The 22,058-nt window shown below is 50.6% G+C and overlaps 1 protein-coding gene across 1 annotated transcript in view; it reads right to left on the reverse strand.

Moving 5' to 3' along the window:
- LOC140403311 (adhesion G protein-coupled receptor E1-like) overlaps positions 1–22,058 on the reverse strand; it is a 331,002-nt gene that overhangs the window by 26,046 nt on the left and 282,898 nt on the right. The window contains exons 18-19 of the mRNA XM_072491155.1: positions 18,780–19,012; positions 15,685–15,751 (exon numbers count right to left, since the gene is read on the reverse strand). Of these exons, the coding sequence (XP_072347256.1) occupies positions 15,685–15,751; positions 18,780–19,012 (300 nt within the window). The remainder of the gene's footprint in view (positions 1–15,684; positions 15,752–18,779; positions 19,013–22,058) is intronic.

A 22,058-nucleotide genomic window follows, 5' to 3' on the forward strand; every position in this document is an offset into this window, starting at 1 on the left:
TCCGACCTAATGAAGGTCCAGTCCTGGGCACTGTACCGTTTGCTCCTGGTGGCGACGGGTTTGCAATCTAGGGTGAGGTTCGCAAAAAGGGAAGGCGGGTCGACCTTGAGAGTCGCGAGGCTGCAGACAGTGAGGGGGGGTATAGGGCTGCCAAATTTAAAGGTTAAGCTCTGGAGGTTGCATTGGAAGTCCAATCCCAGGAGCGTGGCAGCGCAGAGGTGAGGGAGGACGTAGAGTCGGAAATTTTTTAATTCTCTTCCCTGGACCGTGAGGTTAGCTATGCAGAACACCTTGATCTCTACAGAGTAAGACCCAGAGGCCAGGGAGATTCTTTGGTTAACTGGGTGTATGGGAAGAGAACAGCGCCTTACCGTGTTGGGGTGTATGAAGCTCTCTGTGCTCCCGGAGTCGATCAGGCAGGATGTTTTGTACCCGTTGATGAGCACGGTCGTCATCGCGGTCGAGAGTGTTCGGGGCCGAGACTGGTCCCGGGCCACCGAGGCGAGTCGTGGTAAAAGTTGAAGATTTTCCTCGGGCGGTCTGTGGTTATCCGAATCGGGGTCCTGAGACTCCAGCCAAGATGGCGTCGCCCATGTGTAGCACATGGCTGGGGGTGGGCAAGATGGCGGCGACCACGCGTCGCACGTGGCTCGGGAAAATGTAGATGGCGGCACCCGCGGACCGCACGTGGTCCGTGGAGAGAGTTGTGGTGGTGGCCCCGATTCGCTCCCGGAGACAGCGGCAACCACCCGGGCCTGGCATAGCGCCACAAAATGGCCCTTTTTGCCACAACATTTGCAAGTGGAGAAGCGGGCCGGGCAGAGCTGCCGGGGGTGCTTGGCTTGCCCGCAAAAATAACAGCGGGGCCCCCCGAGGTTGCCTGGTAGCTGCGCGGCACAAGCTTGTGGGGGGATGGGGGATGCATCGGGGTCGGCTGCGAGTGGATTCCACGCTGCCCAAGGGGCTGCCGAGCGGTCGGGGACGTCCGCGTGGGCGTTTCGGGAGACCACATCGAGGGAGCTAGCAAGGGCCCGTGCCTCCTTGAGGCCTAGTGTCTCTTTCTCCAGCAGCCACTGACGGATTTGGGAGGACAGCATACCTGCAACGAATGCATCCCAGATTAAAAGTTCTGTGTGGTCGCTGGCTGAAACTTGCGGGCAGTCACAGTTCCTACCTAGTACCAGAAGCGCACGGTAGAATTCATCCAGCGATTCCCCTGGGATTTGTCGCCTTGTCACTAGCAGATGTCGGGCATAAACCTGGTTTACTGGGCGAATGTAGTGTCCTTTCAACAGGGCCATCGCGGCCTTGAAATCATCCGCATCCTCGATGAGAGTCTATATCTCTGGGCTCACCCTCGAGTGGAGAACCTGCATCTTCTGGTCCTCCGTGGGTACAGTCGTGGCCGTCCTGAGGTACCCGTTGAAGCACGCCAGCCAGTGTTTGAAAGTTGCCGCTGAGTTAGCCATGTAGGGGTTGAGTTGCAGACACTCCAGCTTGATTCGGAGCTCCATTTTCAAAAATCTAGTCCAATAAATTGATGCTCGATCAATGACCCCAGAAGCGAGATTGGATGACAATTGAAGGCTTTATTGGACTAGATGTTTCCCCAGCAGTGCAGGTACAGAATGCAGCAGCTAGGGAGACACAGACTCTTATACTCCGCCTTACTGGGTGGAACCAGCAGGCAGGCTTCACCAATGATCTTGCTGTCTCAGGTACCTCCCACACCAATGGTCTTACAGCATCAACCTAGGTACCGCAATATCCCTAATACCGACTACCACACCGACATAACTGGCCGCTCCCGTTGGCGAGTTTGGATCCTGCCACGACGTGGCGAGTAACCAATAATCACCAATTAAGTCCAATCTCCATCCCAATAACGGGAAGGACCCCCTATCGAACGGCCACCTGTGATCTTACCAGCTCCCCAGTGAGCGGTCACACAGGCGTCGTTTAGTCCACCTATTAAAAACGTGAAGCTAGTCGAATGGCTGCTGTAGGGATCCGAGGAGGAGAGTCGTCATCTTGGAAATCTGATGCGGGGAGGAAGGGATGAGGGAGCCTTCTGGAGGACGGGCTCGGTTGGGGGTTGGGCCGCCATTGGTGGGGTGTCGCCCTGGCCTGTGAGGGCCGGCTGGTCTGCCACCTGCAGGTTCACCATGCCACCCCCTGATTGTGGATACCCATAATGGGGGCAACTTCAGCTGCTGCCTGTCTGTCCCAATGAACAGAGCCCTCTCTGTGATAATATAGTGAAGGTTACTTTAACTCCCACTGACCACACAGCTGAAGGCTATCGCTAATAGGGAATTGGCGAGCATTTCACAGTTCCCAAGTGGATTACCTTGGGTAGGCTTGCCATGAAGCAGGCGGGTGTTACTGCCTGGCATCCCAATCAGACTGTAAGGTCTAGATACTCTGCCTGAACTCCAGAGGCAGCAACAGCACAGAAGCAGCAGCCAACGTTCTAACACCCAAGAACTGGGCCACAGCACTGGGGACATTCTTCCGACCAGAGGGTGTGTGTGGACCAGGGAGGGAACCAGCGCCCGGTCCAGGTAACGTTTCCAGCGGGTATCTGGGGTAAAGGGTCTGGGGTCCAGTGCTAAGCGGCCACTGCTGCAGCCGGATGGGTGGGGGGTGGGGGGGACGGACATGTGCAGGGCATATCAGATGGCACTCTGAAGGATGGCAGGTGATGTGATGTTGGGTGAGACCTGGGGGACCGCAGGTCCGGGGTGGAAGCCATAGCTGATTGTCTGTCCTTCACCCTCTCAAATTCCTTGCAGATATTACATTATGGATTATATTTTCAACCCCCCCGGAAGCCGCCTTCGCGGTGGCATGGTAGGCCAGGCGACCAGATGGCGGAGAAGGCAACAACGTCGTCAGAGGCCTGAGGCGGTGGCCCATGTGCAGGGGCCCCGCCCCACACCTTGAGCACCCAGCTGCCTATCAGGCTAGGAAGAGACCCTAATTGGGAGGCCGGAGACAGCCCAAGGTGTACAAGCGTTGTTCGTCTTTTGAACTGATGTCGGACAGCATGTGCCGCAGGAGGCTTCGCCTTAACAAGGAGATGGTGCGGCAAGGAGATCCGTGCGTACTTGGCACCACATGGAGGATGAGGCTCCCGGTGGTCGTCGACGTCACTACAACCCTGAATTTAAGTGCCATCATTCCAGGGTTCGAGCGGGGAGTTGTGTGGATCCCAATCAACAGCCCAGAAGTGCAGCCGTGCAGTCACAGATGCCCTGTTTGCCCAGGCAGCCGGCGGCATAAACTTTAAGCCCAAGAAGCTGCCCAGGCAGCAGGTCTCTTTGCTCGCCGGGTGCCCATAGTCCTGGGGGTAATAGATGACGCACATGCTGCCTCACGAGCACCTGGTAGTCCAGGAGCCCCCTTCATCCACAGTAAGTTCACTCCCTGAACATCCAGCTTGAAGATCATGGACATGAGTGCGCACTTTCCCAGGAGTGTGCGTAACCGCTAGTAAGAAGTCTTACAACTGTCATGTGAGAGTACCTTTAAGACATGGGTGTTTAAGAAATGGGTGTTTATAAAAATAGCTGTAGTGGATGTACGTTTAAGAAATGGGTGTTTATCAGTGATGTCAGAATGTGGGTGGTGCTGGGCTGTCGATGTCTGCTTTACTTTCGTTTTAGTCTGTTTGCTACAGGGTGTGTTTAGTTTCGTTTTGAGAGCTGGATAGCTGCAGGCAAAGCAAGGAGCTGTATAATGATCTCTCTCTGCAAATTAGACTGTCTCCAGATCAATTGGGTGATTTCAAAGTGCTGACTGCTCCCAGTAGTGAATTTAAACCTGGGGCGGGATTCTCCGACCCTCGCCGGGCCGGAGAATCGGCGGGGGACGGTGCCAAATTTTCTGGCGCAGGTTTTTTGGCGGGGGCCGTTGGCAGCGCGCCCCCCCCCAGTGATTCGCCGCTCCGCGATGGGCCGAGCGGCCGCCCGCTTTGGGCCAGTCTCGCCGGCGTAAATTACACATGGTTCTTACAGGCGGGACCTGGCTCTGCGAGCAGCCTGCGGAGTCCTCTGGGGGAGCGCGGGGGGATCTGGCCCGCGATAGAGGCCCACCAACTGCGGGCGGGCCTGTGCCGTGGGGGCACTCTTTTCCTCCGCGCTGGCCGCTGTAAAGTTCTGCCATAGTTGGCGTGGAGAAGAAACCCGCTGCGCATGCGCAGGAATCACGCCAGCGGTTCTGGAAACACGCTGGCGCTCCTGCGCATGCGGCAACTTGCGCCGACAGACGCCCTTCGGCGGCGGTTGGCGTGGCGCCAATCACTCCAGTGGAGGATTCCACACCTTCCGGGCGGCCCAACGCCAGAGTGGTTCAAGCCACCCTTTGGAGCCGATACAGCCTGCCCGCCGGATACCGGAGAATCCCGCCCCTGATCTCTGTGTTAAAAAGGGTCTTTTGTCTTATGGATGTTAATAAGGAAAGATTAAGGTTTACTTATGGAATAATGTAACTGTGGGGAGGATTGGTGTTGATAGTTAAGATGTTTACTGTGGGTTTATAAAGTGTTAACTGGTTTCATAAATAAACATTGTTTTAATTTAAAAGTACTGTGGATCTCTGGTGCATCACACCTGTAAGGTAGACCCCTGTGCTCCCCGTAACCACAATCTATTAAAATCTGCGTCAGGTTAACTCCATGATACACTTTGGGGTTCTCTAAACCCTGGCCCATAACACAACAACAGGTTAAAGTGAATCATAGAATCATAGAATTTACAGTACAGAAGGAGGCCATTCGGCCCATCGAGTCTGCACCTGCTCTTGGAAAGAGTACCCCACCCAAGGTCAACACGTCCACCCTATCCCCATAACCCAGTAACCCCACCCAACACTAAGGGCAATTTTGGACACTAAGGGCAATTTATCATGGTCATTCCACCTAACCTGCACATCTTTGGACTGTGGGAGGAAACCGGAGCACCCGGAGGAAACCCACGCACACACGGGGAGGATGTGCAGACTCCGCACAGACAGTGACCCAAGCCGGAATCGAACCTGGGACCCTGGAGTTGTGAAGCAATTGTGCTATCCACAATGCTACCGTGCTGCAACAGGTTTGTTTCGAATCACTAGCTTTCGGAGCTCCTTCCTTCAAACCCATCACCTGCCGGGGAGGGGGGTGGGGCGGGGGGGCGGGGGGGGGGCGAGGTGGCGGGTGCTGGCTGGCCACAGTGCGGAGTACCGTGATAGAGGCTTCACATATCTCTGGTGTAACGTGTTTTAATGGTGTACAAGTACAATAGTGACCACACTGTCCCTAGCCTCTGATGGTGCCGCCCCACTTCGCCCCCCCCCCCACCCTCCCCGTACTTTACAGTGATCCTCAATGTGCTTAGCCTTTCGTGCTCTAACGCTATATCTAGGTGCGTCCCCAGGGTGCACGTCAGGGACGGAGGCAACCTTCTGCTTACTGCATCCTGTGGCCTTTGATGCCTCTGCCGAACTTATCATAGAATCATAGAATTTACAGTGCAGAAGGAGGCCATTCGGCCCATCGAGTCTGCACCGGCTCTTGGAAAGAGCACCCTACCCAAAGTCCACACCCCCACCCTATCCCCATAACCCAGTAACCCCACCCAACACTAAGGGCAATTTTGGACACTAAGGGCAATTTATCATGTCCAATCCACCTAACCTGCACATCTTTGGACTGTGGGAGGAAACCGGAGCACCCGGAGGAAACCCACGCACACACGGGGAGGATGTGCAGACTCCGCACAGACAGTGACCCAAGCTGGAATCGAACCTGGGACCCTGGAGCTGTGAAGCAATTGTGCTACCCACAAGGCTACCGTGCTGCCCCGGTACTTCCTCTGGATGGGCCTGGGGTTGGAGGTCCCCTGCCGACTTGGTGTTGGCACATATCTTGCCATATCACCCCGTTCCACATGCTGACTCCGAGACGCGCCGTTGTCGGGCGGGTTGGACTTGGGCGAGCTGGCGACTGCGTTTGCTTCCCTGGAGGGAGGCTCCTGGTCGCCCTCTCGCACTCCCTCCTCCCGATCGGTATCCATAGGGTCGTGGGGGCCACCTTGGGATGGAGGGGCAGCTGGATTGAGCTTTGGATTCCCCTGCGTCCTCTGGCTTTGTAAGGCTGGCGACTCCCCAATGTCTGCACCACGGTGTCAATGCCCTTTGCGATGCCCCTCTGCAGAGCCTTGCCAATATCCGCCTGCATCTGGGACATGGCTCTCAGCAACCGAGACATGCTCTGGAGTGCATCAGCAGTGCTCACCTGAGACTGGGATATTCTCCTCAGCGCCTCGACAAGGTCTACCTGAGACTGGAACATGTCGCTCAGTGTCTGGGACATGGCCCTCCAGCTTCTGGGACATGCACTGGAGCACTTTGGCAATGCCCAGCTAAGACTGGGACATGCTCCGCAGCTCCTCGGAAGGGTCCACCTGTGTCAAGGTTATGTCCTCCAGCGCCTCGGACATGCTGTCGAGGCCCTCAGCCTGACCGTCACTGACAACACTGAGCAATGCCTTGGACACCACCACTCATGCTGCTGACATCATGCTCCAGGCTCTACACTGCGGCCACCACTGTAGCAATGTTGGCCTCGGTGCCACGCATTGCCAGCTCAGTCACCTGCGCCCTTAGCCTTTGGAACTCCTCCAAACAGCTATGGATCTGCTGGAGTGTCGCTGACATCCCTCTCTGAACCTCACGGCCACACCTTATCAATTGCATCAGCTCCGGATAGCCTAGTCCAGAGGCTCAGCATCTGACTGGGACTCAGCTGGGTCCCGCGATCCAGCCAACCTCTGTCCGATGTCTCCCCTGTACGTTCCTGCCTCCACCAGATGTGCATCTGCAACTGTGAGGTGCTCACCATGTGGGCCAGAAGCTTGTCCACTACTTTCGCACCGAGATGTGTGCCTCTGGACTGGTGGAGGTTGGGGATGACAGCTGTGACGCAGCGTTGGTGACATCCTTGGAGCTCTCCTCTGAGGTGTTCTTGTGGAAGGGCGGGGGGGGGGGGGGGGGGGTGGGGAGGGTGCGGCGAGGTCAGCTGGAGATCCCGTGGGAGAAAGGACATATGGTCAGTGAGAGGGGAGGATCATCATGCTGGCATGAACAACTCACATGTGACAGGTCATTGTTGTGTTGTGTTGTCTTGCCCTTGCAATGATTCATACAGAACTGCTGATGACTTAGAATGATGTTTTATTAGTTAACACGCGGGAGGATAGCATACAGAATGCTATACAGACTAAGTTGCTCTGGAACTACCCGATGTGCGACTGTCCTTGTGTACACCATACTACTAACAGCAGATAGCTGGATGTCACATGACTGATGTCTGACGCCACCTGCTGGTGGGAGGTCACATTGCTGAGTGTGTGCAATATTATTCACAGGTATATCAGCACATCCCTCTTCCTTTGGAGATATTGTTCTTTATATACAAATATGATTAATAACTTTACTTTACATGTGTGGTATATGTATCAACAGATTTAATTAATGCGTCCATAGATATGATATGCCTGCTAGGTGTGTGTCTGTTGTGTACAGCTCATTGTCCCTCCCTCACGGGATTACCCTGCTGGTCGTCTGGGCTCTTGTCAGCTTTTTTGAAGACTGGTCTCTGTGTCGGCCTTTTATGTTTTAGCCTTGTTAAGGTGATGCACCTTGACACATGGTATTTTTGTAGGCCATCCTGGAGTCTTCAGCTTCTTCCAGTTCTTTGCTCAATGATGTTGGCTGCTGTGTTGCTGTGTGCTCTTGCAATGCTCTCTGTTGCTGCTCTGTTATATGGTCTCCAGCCTGTCACATTGTCGATATCTCCTTTCTTGGTGTCCTTGGTTAGACTCACAGTATTCCCGACTCTCCTTCTCTTCCTCTTTTTTGTTTTTAGTGCCAATTTGCGACCACTCCGTTTACCTTTTTTGTGAGCTATTTTTTGAGTGTTTTTTGTCTTTGGTTTGGCTCTGGTAGCATCCACCTTGTCGCTGGCCTGCGCCATAGAATGTGTGTTGTGGGTCGTCTGTAGAGATGTCTCGTGTTGGCATGTTTCCGAGGGACTGTGCGGTGGTAGTTAAGTCAGCACCTTCAGCGACCAGCTGCAGAGCCTCATCCTCTGGTATCTGGGATGGATTACCCTCTGGTGTCTGGATTGCCTCACATTCTGGTATCTGAGCAGGATTAGCATCATCAGCGCTGGGCGCTGTGCCTTCATCTTGTGCTTGAGCCCCAAGTGATGGCTCCTCGTCACTCGATATCATTATACACACCCCATTTTTTTCAGATAGCCCCTGTGGGGACTCATCCTCATCGTGTGATAGTATGTACGTGCCATCCAATGCCATGGAACTGCACCCGATTCAATATCAACTGTTGTCGTGCACACGGATACAGGCCATGGTTCATCCATGTCATGGATTATTGTGTATGTATCACCCATCGCCGTGGAACTGCCTACTGATGCCGTCATTCGCTCGTCGAACTCCTCCTGTGCTGGAATGGCCCCATGTCTCGCGGGGTCCCCTACCGGAACTTCTTCATGGGGCTTTGCTGGTTCCCCGTATGGTTCTGGAGCAAGTTTCTCCAGAATTGGTACAATATTTGATGTTTTTCGTTGGTTCGGAGCTACATCGGTTTCGTCTGAGGTGTCTGCTGCTGCTCTAATCTTGCTGTCCATTTTTACGTGCGCCATCTCGGAGTATTCGTACTGCTCAAGGTCCGGAACAGGCTGGGCATCCCATATGATCACCTCATCATTCCGCCAAATCCAGGATCCAGATCCTTTATCTGGACCTGTCACCTATTTTCCAAGGATCTACTTCCCTCTGTTCCCCGCCCGTTCATATATCTGTCTAGATGCATCTTAAATGATGCTAACGTGCCCGCCTCTACCACCTCCGCTGGCAAAGCGTTCCAGGCACCCACCACCCTCTGCGTAAAAACCTTTCCACGCACATCTCCCTTAAACATTCCCCCTCTCACCTTGAAATCATGACCCCTTGTAATTGATACCCCCACTCTTGGAAAAAGCTTGTTGCTATCCACCCTGTCCATACCGCTCATAATTTTTTAGACCTCAATCAGGTCCCCACTCAACCTCCGTCTTTCCAACGAAAACAATCCTAATCTACTCAACCTTTCTTCATAGCTAGCACCCTCCATACCAGGCAACATCCTGGTGAACCTCCTCTGCACCCTCTCTAAAGCATCCACATCCTTCTAGTAATGTGGCGACCAGAACTGCACGCAGTATTCCAAATGTGGCCTAACCAAAGTCCTATACAACTGTCACATGACCTGCCGACTCTTGTACTCAATACCCCGTCCGATGAAGGCAAGCATGCTGTATGCCTTCTTGACCACTCTATCGACTTGCGTTGCCAACTTCAGGGTACAATGGACCTGAACTCCCAGATCTCTCTGTACATCAATTTTCCCCAGGACTCTTCCGTTGACCGTATAGTCCGCTCTTGAATTGGATCTTCCAAAATGTATCATCTCGCATTTGCCTGGATAGAACTCCATCTGCCAGTTCTCTGCCCAACTCTCCAATCTATCTTTATTTTGCTGTATTCTCTGACAGTCCCCCTCGCTATCTGCAACTCCACCAATCTTAGTATCATCTGCAAACTTGCTAATCAGACCACCTCTTCCTTCGTCCAGATCATTTATGTATATCACAAACAACAGTGGTTCGAGCACGGATCCCTGTGGAACACCACTAGTCACCTTCCTCCATTTTGAGACACTCCCTTCCACCACTACTCTCTGTCTCCTGTTGCCCAGCCAGTTCTTCATCCACCTAGCTAGTACACCCTGAACCTCATGCGACTTTTTCCATCAAACTGCCATGGGAAACTTTATCAAACGACTTACTGAAGTCCATGTATATGACATCTACAACCCTTCCCTCATCAATTAACTTTGTCACTTCCTCAAAGAATTCTATTAGATTTGTAAGACATGACCTTCCCTGCACAAACCATGCTGCCTATCACTGATAAGTCTATTTTCTTCCAAATGTGAATAGACCCTATGCCTCAGTATCTTCTCCAACAGTTTGCCTACCACTGACGTCAAGCTCACAGGTCTATAATTCCCTGGATTATCCCTGCTACCGTTCTTAAACAGAGGGACAACATTAGCAATTCTCCAGTCCTCCGGGACCTCACCGTGCTCAAGGATGCTGCAAAGATATCTGTTAAGGTCCCAGCTATTTCTTCCCTCGCTTCTCTCAGTAACCTGGGATAGATCCCATCCGGATCTGGGGACTTGTCCACCTTAATGCCTATTAGAAGACCTAAAACCTCCCTCTTCCTTATGCCGACTTAACCTAGAGTATTTAAACATCCATCCCTAACCTCAACATCCGTCATATCCCTCTCCTTGGTGAATACCGATGCAAAGTACTCATTAAGAATCTCACCCATTTCCTCTGACTCCAAGCATAAATTCCCTCTTTTGTCTTTGAGTGGGCCAATCCTTTCTCGAGTTACCCTCTTGCTACTTATATACGAATAAAAGGCTTTGGGATGTTCCTTAACCCTGTTAGCCAAAGATATTTCATGACTCCTTTTAGCCCTCTTGATTGCACATTTGAGATTTGTCCTACTTTCCCGATATTCCTCCAAAGCTTCATCAGTTTTAAGTTGCCTAGATCTTATGTAGGCTTCCTTTTTCATCTTAGCTAGTTTCACAATTCCACCCGTCATCCATGGTTCCCTAATCTTGCCATTTCTATCCCTCATTTTCACAGGAACATGTCTGTCCTGCACTCTAATCAACCTTTCCTTAAAAGACTCCCACATTTCAAATGTGGATTTACCCTTAAACAGCTGCTCCCAATCCACATTCCCTAGCTCCTGCCGAATTTTATTATACTTGGCCTTTCCCCAATTTAGCACTCTTCCTTTAGGACCACTCTCGTCTTTGTCCATGAGTATTCTAAAACTTACGGAATTGTGATCGCTATTCCCAAAGTAATGACCGACTGAAACTTCAACCACCTGGCCGGGATCATTCCCCAATACCAGGTCCAGTATGGCCTCTTCTCGAGTTGGACTATTTACATACTGCTCTAAAAAACTCTCCTGGATGCTCCTTACAAATTCTGCTGCAACTACGCCTCCAACACTACATGAGTCCCATTCAATGTTGGGGAAGTAAAAATCTCCCATCACGACCACCCTATTGCTCCTACGTTTTTCTATAATCTGTCTACATATTGGTACCTCTACGTCATGCTCACTTTTGGGAGGCCTGTAGTAAAGTCCCAACAATGTTACTGCACCCTTCCTATTTCTTAGCTCTACCCATACTGCCTCAGTGCTCGAATTCTCCATAGTGCCCTCCTTAATCACAGCTGTGATATCATCTCTGACCAGTAATGCAATGCCTCCACCCCTTTTACATCCCTCTCTATCCCTCCTGAAGCATCTATACCCTGGGATATTAAGTTGCCAATCTTGCCCTTCCCTCAACCAAGTCTCAGTAATACCAATAACATCATAAACCCAGGTACTAATCCAAGCCCTAAATTCATCTGCCTTACCTGCTACACTTCTCGCAATAAAACAAATGCACCTCAGACCACCTGTCGCTTTGCGTTCATCATCTCTTCCCTGTCTACTCTTCCCCTTAGTCACAATGAGTTTATTATCTAGTACCTTACTGGCTTTAGTTGCTGCCTCTTTCCTGACCTCTAACTTCCTAATCTGGTTCCCACCCCCCTGCCACATTAGTTTAAAACCTCTCCAACAGTGTTAGCAAAAGGACATTGGTTCCAGTCCTGTCCAGGTGTAGATCATCCGATTTGTAATGGTCCCACCGCCCCCAGAACCGGTTCCAATGTCCCAAAAATCTAACCCCTCCCTCCCTCACCATCTCTCAAGCCAAGTATTCATTCTGACTATTCTTGAATTTCTACTCTGACTGTCTCGTGGCACTGGTAGCAATCCTGAGATTACCATCTTTGATGTCCTACGTTTTAACTTATCTCCTAACTCCCTAAATTCTGATTGTAGAACCTCATCCCATTTTTTACCTAATGGATTCATCAATGTATTCATCTTCAGAGTCTGTGTCATCATCAAGACTTCTCCTGTAAAATACCACATTGCACATAGAATGATGTGTTCACACAGGAGTTGATAAATTTCAAAGTCAGCAGCAAGTCTTGCTGCAGAACTTTTATATAACATTCCGTGCTGTGGAGTTTCTGGAGGACTGACAAAATTGAAGAACGAGTCATTTGGTACAGTTTTCGTAACCGTTTTGCGAGTGCTCCGACCTTCGGCTTCATTTTAATGGTCTTCAATGTGATATTTTTTCCTGTCTTCCAGTCGATCTGGCACCCAGTGGATCCTGTAATTTCTTACTCGTCACAAAATGAAGTTCCATCTGTCAGGCCACAATTCCAGCCGGTACCCTTTCATAATTACCTCATTTGTAAAATTCCCATTTGGTTCAAACGAAAACTCCAGAGTGAAGCTCATCGGCTGTGTACGCTCTGAACATTAAACGTTCACATCTTTTGGATGCCTTAATATGGGCTCATCGTGCTCCTGTATTATGCCACTGAGTATATATGCCTGCTTGAAGACTGTTAACCTGAAACCTGGAATTCCCTTTGGCTCTTCCAGCACCTCATTGAATTTATTGTCTTTCGCCTGGACCTTCGCTTGCTTCTCATCGCGTTAGTGCACCAAGGTATCTTGTTGCAAATCACAGTAACCGTCTGGCCACTCAGTGTCTGGACCATACAGCCGCTCTCGACTATTCAGAAGGATTTCTTCACTCGTTTGGTTGGACCGCTGTGGCCCTTTTCTGAAATTCGATCAATAACAAATCTTCTGGAGGCATCTCCTCCACTGCATTAACTGCTCCAATTTAGTCCATTGAAGGATACTAAAAACATTATTTTGTATAATGATTCGTTCGGCCGCATACTTTTCCATATGCTGGACAATGCCGTGGGCCATGTCGGATGCCACATTTCTGGCACAAGATGGCAGCTCCTGTCGTCCATTTAAAATGGCCACCCACACTGAGATTACGTACCTTATTGAACTGCGTCACAGTGCTGATGGCGCTGGCGTCTTCCTCCATGTTGGCACCAAAATGTTTTGAGCTGAGTGTACTGATTTGTGTGCAGACAACTCACTCACATGACAAATCTTAATTGCTTTATCTAACATCAAACCTTGTTCCCGCAGCAGTCTCTCACGGAGTTTGTCATTTCATATGCCAAATACTATTTGGTCGCGGATCATTGAAAATTTCAGATTACTGAAATTGCAGGATTGGGCCTTCAGCCTCAAGTCAGTGACAAAACTGTCAAAAGATTTGGCGTAAGAAAAATATATCTTTCAAATGATTCATTCTTTTTGGGAGAGCAATGTCGATCGAAGTACTCTACCAGTTGATCGTATCTCTTGTTTTCCTCTTCGCCATCAAAAGCAATTGTGTTGTAGATTTCGATAGCTTGTGGACCTGCCACCGTGAACAGGAATGCCATGCGCCTCTCATCAGGCTGTGCCTGCAGGCCAAGGGCTGAAACATAGAGTTGAAACTGCTGGTGAGGAGCCTTTATACTCTCCATCTAGAGCTTTACTGTCTTTTATTGTGTTGAGTCTCCAAAGTTTACCAGGTCGGTTGAAGAATCTTCTTTTTTCTGATTCATTCTTCACCTGGTTTTACTTCATCTTTTCTACTGTTACCTTTAAATGTTCAACACTCCTGGTACCATCTTGTGTTCTGTAGTCTTGTTCCTGCAATGATTTATACAGAACTGCTGATGACTTACTTAGAATGATGTTTTATTAGTTAACACGTGGAAGGATAACATATAGAATGCTATACAGACTAAGTCGTTCTGGAACAACCCGATGCACGACTGTCCTTGTGTACACCTTACTACCAACAGTCGATAGCTGGATGTCACATGGCTGATGTCTCACGCTATCTGCTGGTGGGAGGTTGCATTGCTCAGTGTATGCAATATTATTCACAGAAATATCACCAATCATCTGGGTCGGCTGGTGGAAACTCACCGCTGCAGCGTAGGCCAAACTCGATGCCAGTAACTGATCTGTCCTCGGCCATCCCCGTGACCTCGAGGGTTTGTTCCTCATAGGGGGCGAGGACCCTGAGGTCCAATAACTCACTGCCCATCTGGACCCTTTCCCACTGATTGTGCGCCAACCTCTCCTGTGAGACCACAAAGGGGGGCATTGTGAGCTGAACGCTGCATGCTTCGCGGGTGGGAGGGGGGCATAGCGGGGGACAGGTGTGGTCAGCGCTGCCGGGCAGGGATGGGGTATGCTGGTGGGTGCTGTAATGATATGTATAACCTAAGGAGAGTAAAGGGTTAACAAGATGATGCTCATGTATCTCAACACTAGATGGCATCACTGAGTAGTCTTAATAAAGGCTACATCTCTAAGCATTCTGGGAGAAACTTATGGAGAAGGATAGTGCGAGGTTGAGATAGTGTTGGTTGTATTAGAGAGACATAATAGATTACTGTAACATAGATTCAATACTGTTAATTTGTTCACTATTACTCAGAATGTGCAAACCATTTAAAGTGGTGAAAAATAAACGAGCTTTGTTTTAAATACATAGCTTGATGTTCTTTGTAAACACTACGACTTTTAGCTATCTTGGAGAACTATACAAGGAACATCACAGGTGCCACAGTGTGTGAGGGCACAGACGCGACATTGTGCTGTGAGCGGGGGGGGGGGGGGGGCAGGTGCCAGGTGCAGAGTTGGTGGGGGGGGAGGGGGGGAGACAGGGGCGGGGGGGAAACGTGGTGCCAGGTGCAGAGTCGCTAGGGAGGGGGGCAAGATGGCAGGCACAACTGGTGACTGCGGGCCGATGCCAACTCACAGGTGCTGCCCGGTGGAGGTTGTTGAGCTTCTTGTGGCACTGGGTGGCAGTCCACCTGGTCACACTCCTCGAGCTGATGGCCATTGCCATTGGCTACCAGGCAGCACTGGCTACCCTGTGGCTGACCCTCCAACCCCCTTGGGGGAACAGGGTATCCCTCCTAGACTTGACCGCGGTAATGAGCCTGGCCAGGTCGGCATCCCCGAATCGTGGCGCTGGTCTACTTGGTGGCATGGCTGAGTGCCGTCTGGGGTTTGCTCTCTGGGATTGATTTAAGTGTTGCTCCCCCTTGTGAGCGGGGAGTTGCTGGGAACCGTCCTGGCGAATCAGCTGGCGAGACAGTCATTTGTTCCGTGAAGCCCATGGGGCATCGTTAAGTGGTCAAATTAACGTTAGATACCGGTGACAGCCTCGTCGGGTCAGCCCGATTCCCGCTCACTACCACACTTAGAATGAATTTGCTTCGATCGCGCGCATGATGTATGTGTTGAAAACTGCAATGCGCATCTTGTCCACTTGAGGCTGCCAAACACACATGTTCCAGCAGAGAGAATCTGTGAGGAAGGAATGATAAAGGGTCTATTTTTAACATCTCATGCATGTTCTAATTTAAGGCAACTAGTGCAGATGAGGGGCAGCTTGATTGTTGTGCATGTGAGTGAAGTTAGATACCTAAATGGAACCAAAAATGTTTACTGCGCATTGCAAACATAATCAGCAGATGCAACAGTTATAAATCAAACACCAGTATCTTGAAACAGGAGGCATAAAAGTTACCGCAATAATCAGATACACAGGCCCAAGGAAACTCCACACGAGTCCTCTGTTTACATTGAGCCAGCAGCTGGAAGTTAAGAAAAGAAATCAGTCAGAATGATGAAGAAGAGAATAAAACCCTCGAAGTGTGAAATCTTTATCATGCAACAACATTTTTAGCCTGAGCGTTGATGGGATGATGATATGCTGCGGGATTCTCCGTCGGCGGGATCATCCGTGTTGCTGGCATCGCAACCACGCCCGCGGGTTTTCCGACATAGATCAGGACACCAAGCAGAATTCCTCTGCTTCTTCGAAATAGTGACTTGGGACCTTTTGTCCGGAAGCCAACTGGGGACTCTGGTCAATGTTTCAACTAACAGATGAGGCTCGTGCAGTTGAGAAATGCCAGCCTCAAACAGCCCCGACAGGCCCCACAAATAACCAGAATCAGTGGACGCGATTCAGTGAAAATATTTCTAAGTGTGGTAGCGAGCAGGAACAGCCGCGAACTTCCTGCCGCCCGGCCCGATGAGGCCGTCACTGCAATTCACCGTTAATTGGCCCACTTAATGAGGCCCAACGGGCTTCACGCTGCAAATCATGGCTCACCTGCCAATTCGCCAGCACCGCACTCGCCAGCCATCGCTAACGAGGTAGCAGCCCTTAAACTGCTCTTGTGCAGCCAGCCCCACTCAGCTCGCAGCCATGGCGCCGAGACAACCGGACCCAAGATTTGGAGACGTAGACCTAGGGAGGCTCTAAGATGCGATATTGCAATCTAGTGAGCACCACACACTTGCTGATGCGCATCTGGTGGAGGCAGGAAAGTCCAGGTGAGACAGCAGTCGGAGAACAGCTGGATCCCAGGACCTAGCTGGGCCCAGTCACATGTTGAGCTTCAGATGCAGATGAGAGTGTGCTGGCGTGATATTCAGAGGATTATGTCAGCAACCCTCCAGCAGGTCTATAGCTGATTGGAGGAGTGCCAGAGGCTAAGGCGCAGGCAAAGTCGGCAGCAATGCGTGGCACTGAGGCCAACACTGCTAGGGTGGCGACTGCATTGAAGAGCCTGGTGCACAACATAAGCAGCATGAGTGGATGTGTTCAAGGCATGGCTCAGTCAGTGAAGGCCTGGGTGAGGGCCTTGGTAGACTCTCCGACTCGATGGGGGATGTAATCCAGTACCAGTCGGACCTTGATGATGTGCTGCAGGACATGCCCGGTCTTAGATGGGATTGGCCGAAGCTCTGTGGAGCTTGTCCCAGTCACAGGTGGGCTTTGCCGAGGACTTCGACACCATGATGCAGATTTTGGGGAGCTGCGAGGGCTAGCAGGGCCAGCTGGTGCAGGGACATCCATGGCTCAATCCAGCTGCCCCTCAATTCCTAGATGAACCCCAGGGCCGTATAGTCACCAAACAGGAGGAGAGGGTGCTACTTGCCAACCCAGACCCTTTCCATGGACTGGCGAAGGTGGCCACCAGCTCCCCTGAGTTCCTCGAGGCCTCGTCTCACAGCCCGCACCCGAAACGATGACACAGCAGGGCATGTGCCACCAGCAGATGCGCTGGAGCCTTCCGGCCCCAGGGCCCACACAGGACGCCTGCCAGGGGCATCAAAGGCCATGGGACGTTGTAGACAATAGGCTGCCTCCACCTCTGAAGTGCACCCTGGGGAAACACATCCTGGGGCCCATCCCCTGAGTGTTCGGATGTTGGCTACTGCAGTCCAAAGATGTGCAGGTTAGGTGGATTGGCCATGATAAATTGCCCTTAGTGTCCAAAATTGCCCTTTGTGCTGGGTGGAGTTACTGGGTTATGGGGATAGGGTGGAGGTGTTGACCTTGGGTAGGATGCTCTTTCCAAGAGCCGATGCAGACTCGATGGGCCGAATGGCCTCCTTCTGCACTGTAAATTCTATGATCTGGTGTTTCCTCCCGCAGTGTTCAGGCACAGTGTTCGGGCATCACTATCTGATTGGGATGCTAGGCAATAAGTCCCACATGCTGCATGGCACACCTACCCACGGGCATTCGCCACACAGGGAAAAGTATTCAGGATCTGTGGCGATGTTAATGTCTGCCATTATTGGGGGACGGAAATCTCCTGAAGGTCAGTCTGTGACCTGTAAACATAAAGATCATGGGCGGGATCCTCTGTCCCTCCAGCCCCGTTTTCTGGCATGGCCCCCCCCCGACAGCGGGATTCTCCATTCCCGCAGCCGGTCAATGGAGTTTCCCATTGTCCCGGTGAATTGGCAGGTGAGCCATGATTTGCAGCGTGAAGCCCGTTTGGCCTCATTAAGTGGGCCAATTAACGGTGAATTGCAGTGACGGCCTCATCGGGCCGGGCGGCAGGAAGTTCGCGGCTGTTCCTGCTCGCTACCACACTTAGAAATATTTTCACTGAATCGCGCCCACTGATTCTGGTTATTTGTGGGGCCTGTTTGGGCTGTTTGAGGCTGGCATTTCTCAACTGCACGAGCCTCATCTGTTAGTTGAAACATTAACCAGAGTCCCCAGTTGGCTTCCCAACAAAAGATCCCATGTCACTATTTTGAAGAAGCAGAGGAATTCTGCTTGGTGTCCTGGTCAATATTTATCTCTTGATCAATATGGATAAAACAGATGGTCTGGTCATCGTCCAATTACTATTGGAGATTCACTTCAATATCTCATCTGTAAGATAGCGGATTTAATTGTGCATAACTCCCTCAGTACTGCATCGGAAAGTCAGGCTGCAGTTTTGTGTTGAAGCCCAAGAGTGGAACTTAAACCCGAAATCCCATTACACAGAGGCAGGACAGTTAGCAACTGAACCCCGGCTGACATGTAAGTGAAAGAGATAATTGGAAACAATGGAGATGTGAGACAGAGAGCAGAGGCTGTGAGGAGGTGGAGAGATAGAAGGTGAGCCAAGGGGCGAGAAGAGAAGAGGCGGGAAGGGCATGAGAAAATTAACGAGTATGTTAGAGGAACATAACTGTCGCCGTTATTGATAAAGGCTGCATTAAAGAAAAGGAAATTTGAAGTCCACAGGTGAGAGCATGAGTTGAGTAGAACGAGAAAGGCCCAATGTGTATTGAAAGGCTGGAAAACAATGAGACATCACTTACTTAGTGTGTGACCCATAGCCATCAGGATACACTGCAACAGAAATGATCACAATGATAGCAGGGCCTCCATAGCCAAAGGGGTATGTGAACTTCTTAATTTTCTTTGAAAGGGAAACTCTCAAATTCCTGATGTTTCTGATCATGTTGTAGAGCTGTACTGCCTCCAGAAACATCCAAAAAAATGCTGCCAGGAAAAAGTAGTGCAGAAATCCTGCAATAATCCCACACACCACCTGAAACAATTAAAACAATGCCATGAGAACCTGTCATGAAGCCCTGAGTCCTTACAATTCCACCTGGGCACAGTCTCAAAACTAACAGCTGTACCCTTGCTAAAGTTTATGGACATCAGTAGGAGGGTGCACCGTTTAGATGGAGCCCGTGGGCACCAGTACCACTGCAGGAGCTTCCCTTACCACCATCTGTACTATTTCCCCTTCCATTCCTGTCTATAAGTAAAACTATTTGATTTAAAAGTAAATTAACCTTTTATTCAAAGTCCCGGTTGGTTGCCCAGACCTGGATCTCCCTGGTGAGACCAACTTGTGTCAATCTAGAATCCGGTTCAACATCATGCCACCTGGTTTTCAGGCCTCCTGTGTCCTTTCAGGGGCAGGTAAGTAGGTACTCCCAGTGTAGGGACTCTCCAGCCTCACTGACACTGGAAGGAATGTGTTAAGGTTTAACTTATGAGGCTAAATCCTAGAATGGAGGGGTAAGGGGGTTAACATGGTTGTGTCCTTGTCTTTTCCTGATGGGTTCCAATCGATTCTGGAGATATGGCAGAAATCTGGTGGAACACACAAGACAATTCGGGGCCTTTTCATTTTTACTTCTTTCGAACAAAATTTCTAAAACTAACCAGGAATTGGGGGCAACTGAGCAAACATTTAAAATAAGCTGCAAACTCCCTGCGCATGAGCAATGAGAGCCAGAACCTGCCCTGTGCTGAAGCACATTGAGAGCTGGACTCAGCCAGCCAGGGAGACCTATTCACTCACACTGAGGCTGACTGACGGTGGCAGGAGGAAAACATTGGGATCTGCTAACCGGCAAAACACTAAGAAAAACGATTCAATTCATTAGACAAGAGGAAAAAGCAACGGGTGGGCCCCACAGTGGCATGTTTTCATGGGACGTTTTCCGGCAGCGGAAGAGGAGGGCTTGCTATTGGCTGCCGTGGGGATGTTTTGGTTCCGCCAATGTTTATGGTGTTTTGGATGGCTCGCCCGTTCTGTTGCCCGGGAACCTGCTGCAGGGATTGTGTTCAGTGGGACCTGAAGATCTGCCTACGAGAAGGGCCAGAAAGTTCTGCCCAATGAATCTTAACATAGATTTGGAGTCACTTACACATGCCCATACAGGAGACGGCAGTCTGCTTGATCGGTGGTGCATCCAATACCCTAAACATTCACTGCCTCCATCACCAGCACACAGTGGCTGCAGTGTGCACCAACTACAAGATGCACTGCAGCGACTCGCCAAGGCTCCTTCTACAGCACTTTCCAAACCCGCAATTCAGAAGGACAGGATGGCAGACACAGGGGAACTCCGCCTCTAACAAGTTTGTCCCTGAGTCACTAAGCATCCTGACTCGGAAGTTTATCATGAATTCTTTACTGTTGATGAGTCAAAATTCTAGATCTCCATTTCTACCAACATTGACAACAGTGACACACTGCTGTCAGTCACAAACTGACACATGTAGATAAATACACACACAAATACACACACCCACACACGGACCCACACACACTTAATCCATGAACAGACAGCTAGATAAACAGCTGGATAGATAGCCAACACATGGGTAGATAGTAGGCATACATCTACTCCGGCGAGAACTATCACAGATATGTTGGCGCACTTTGATACTTGGGACGTGATTCTCCATAAAACCCTCTATGTTCATTTGTGGCGGGCTTTTCAGGGAGTTTCCTGCCAGCTCTGCCGGCGAGTTCCCCACCGCTATTCAATGACCCTATTCAATTTGAATTGCGGATAGCGATGAGGACTGTCAGAGGATACAGCTGGATTTAGATCGTTTGGAGACTTGGGCGGAGAGATGGCAGATGGAGTTTAATCCGGACAAATGTGAGGTAATGTATTTTGGAAGGTCTCATGCAGGTAGGGAATATACAGTGAATGGTAGAACCCTCAAGAGTATTGACAGTCAGAGAGATCTAGGAGTACAGGTCCACAGGTCACAGAAAGGGGCAACACAGGTGGAGAAGGTAGTCAAGAAGGCATACGGCATGCTTGCTTTCATTGGCCGGGGAATTGAGTATAAGAAGTGGCAAGTCATGTTGCAGCTGCATAGAACCTTAGTTAGGCCACACTTGGAGTATAGTGTTCAATTCTGGTCGCCACACTACCAGAAGGATGTGGAGGCTTTAGAGAGGGTGCAGAAGAGATTTACCAGGATGTTGCCTGGTATGGAGGGCATTAGCTATGAGGAGCAGTTGAATAAACTTGGTTTGTTCTCACTGGAACGACAGAGGTTGAGGAGCGACCTGATAGAGGTCTAGAAAATTATGAGGGGCATAGACAGAGTGGATAGTCAGAGGCTTTTCCCCAGGGTAGAGGGGTCAATTACTAGGGGGCATAGGTTTAAGGTGCGAGTGGCAAGTTTTAGAGGAGATGTACGAGGCAAGTTTTTTACACAGAGGTTAGTGGGTGCCTGGAACTCGCTGCCAGAGGAGGTGGTGGAAGCAGGGACGATAGTGACATTTAAGGGACATCTTGACAAATACATGAATAGGATGGGAATAAAGGGATATGGACCCAGTAAGTGTAGAAGATTGTAGTTTAGTCGGGCAGCATGGTCGGCACGGGCTTGGAGGGCCAAAGGGCCTGTTCCTGTGCTGTACTTTTCTTTGTTCTTTGTTCTTTTTTGACACTTTGTGCCCCGGGGCGTTTCTCACTGGCTTAGCCCACACTTGGAATTTCTTTTGGCACTGGGGAGCTAAACTCAGAGATCGGGCCACAATTTTGAAAGGGTGCCCTGATCTCTAAGTGAGCTTGTGGGGCCCCCACATCTCTCACCCATGGGAAATGTCACCCTCAACACACATGGACACTCCCTCACATCCCCCAAGTGAGGACACCCCGCTAGTAGGTCCCTGGAGCCCCCCCTCTTCAGGCCCCCAATGCCCCCTTACAGCACCTCTTCCCTTCCAGACCCCACCTGCCCCCCACAAATCTTCCAGTGGCCCCTATTAACCTGCCCTGTATTCCCCCACCCTTCAAACCCACTCTCCACCCTCATTTCATAGGCAT

Source organism: Scyliorhinus torazame, chromosome 27 (genome assembly GCF_047496885.1).
Source record: "Scyliorhinus torazame isolate Kashiwa2021f chromosome 27, sScyTor2.1, whole genome shotgun sequence".
Lineage (NCBI taxonomy): Eukaryota > Metazoa > Chordata > Chondrichthyes > Carcharhiniformes > Scyliorhinidae > Scyliorhinus > Scyliorhinus torazame.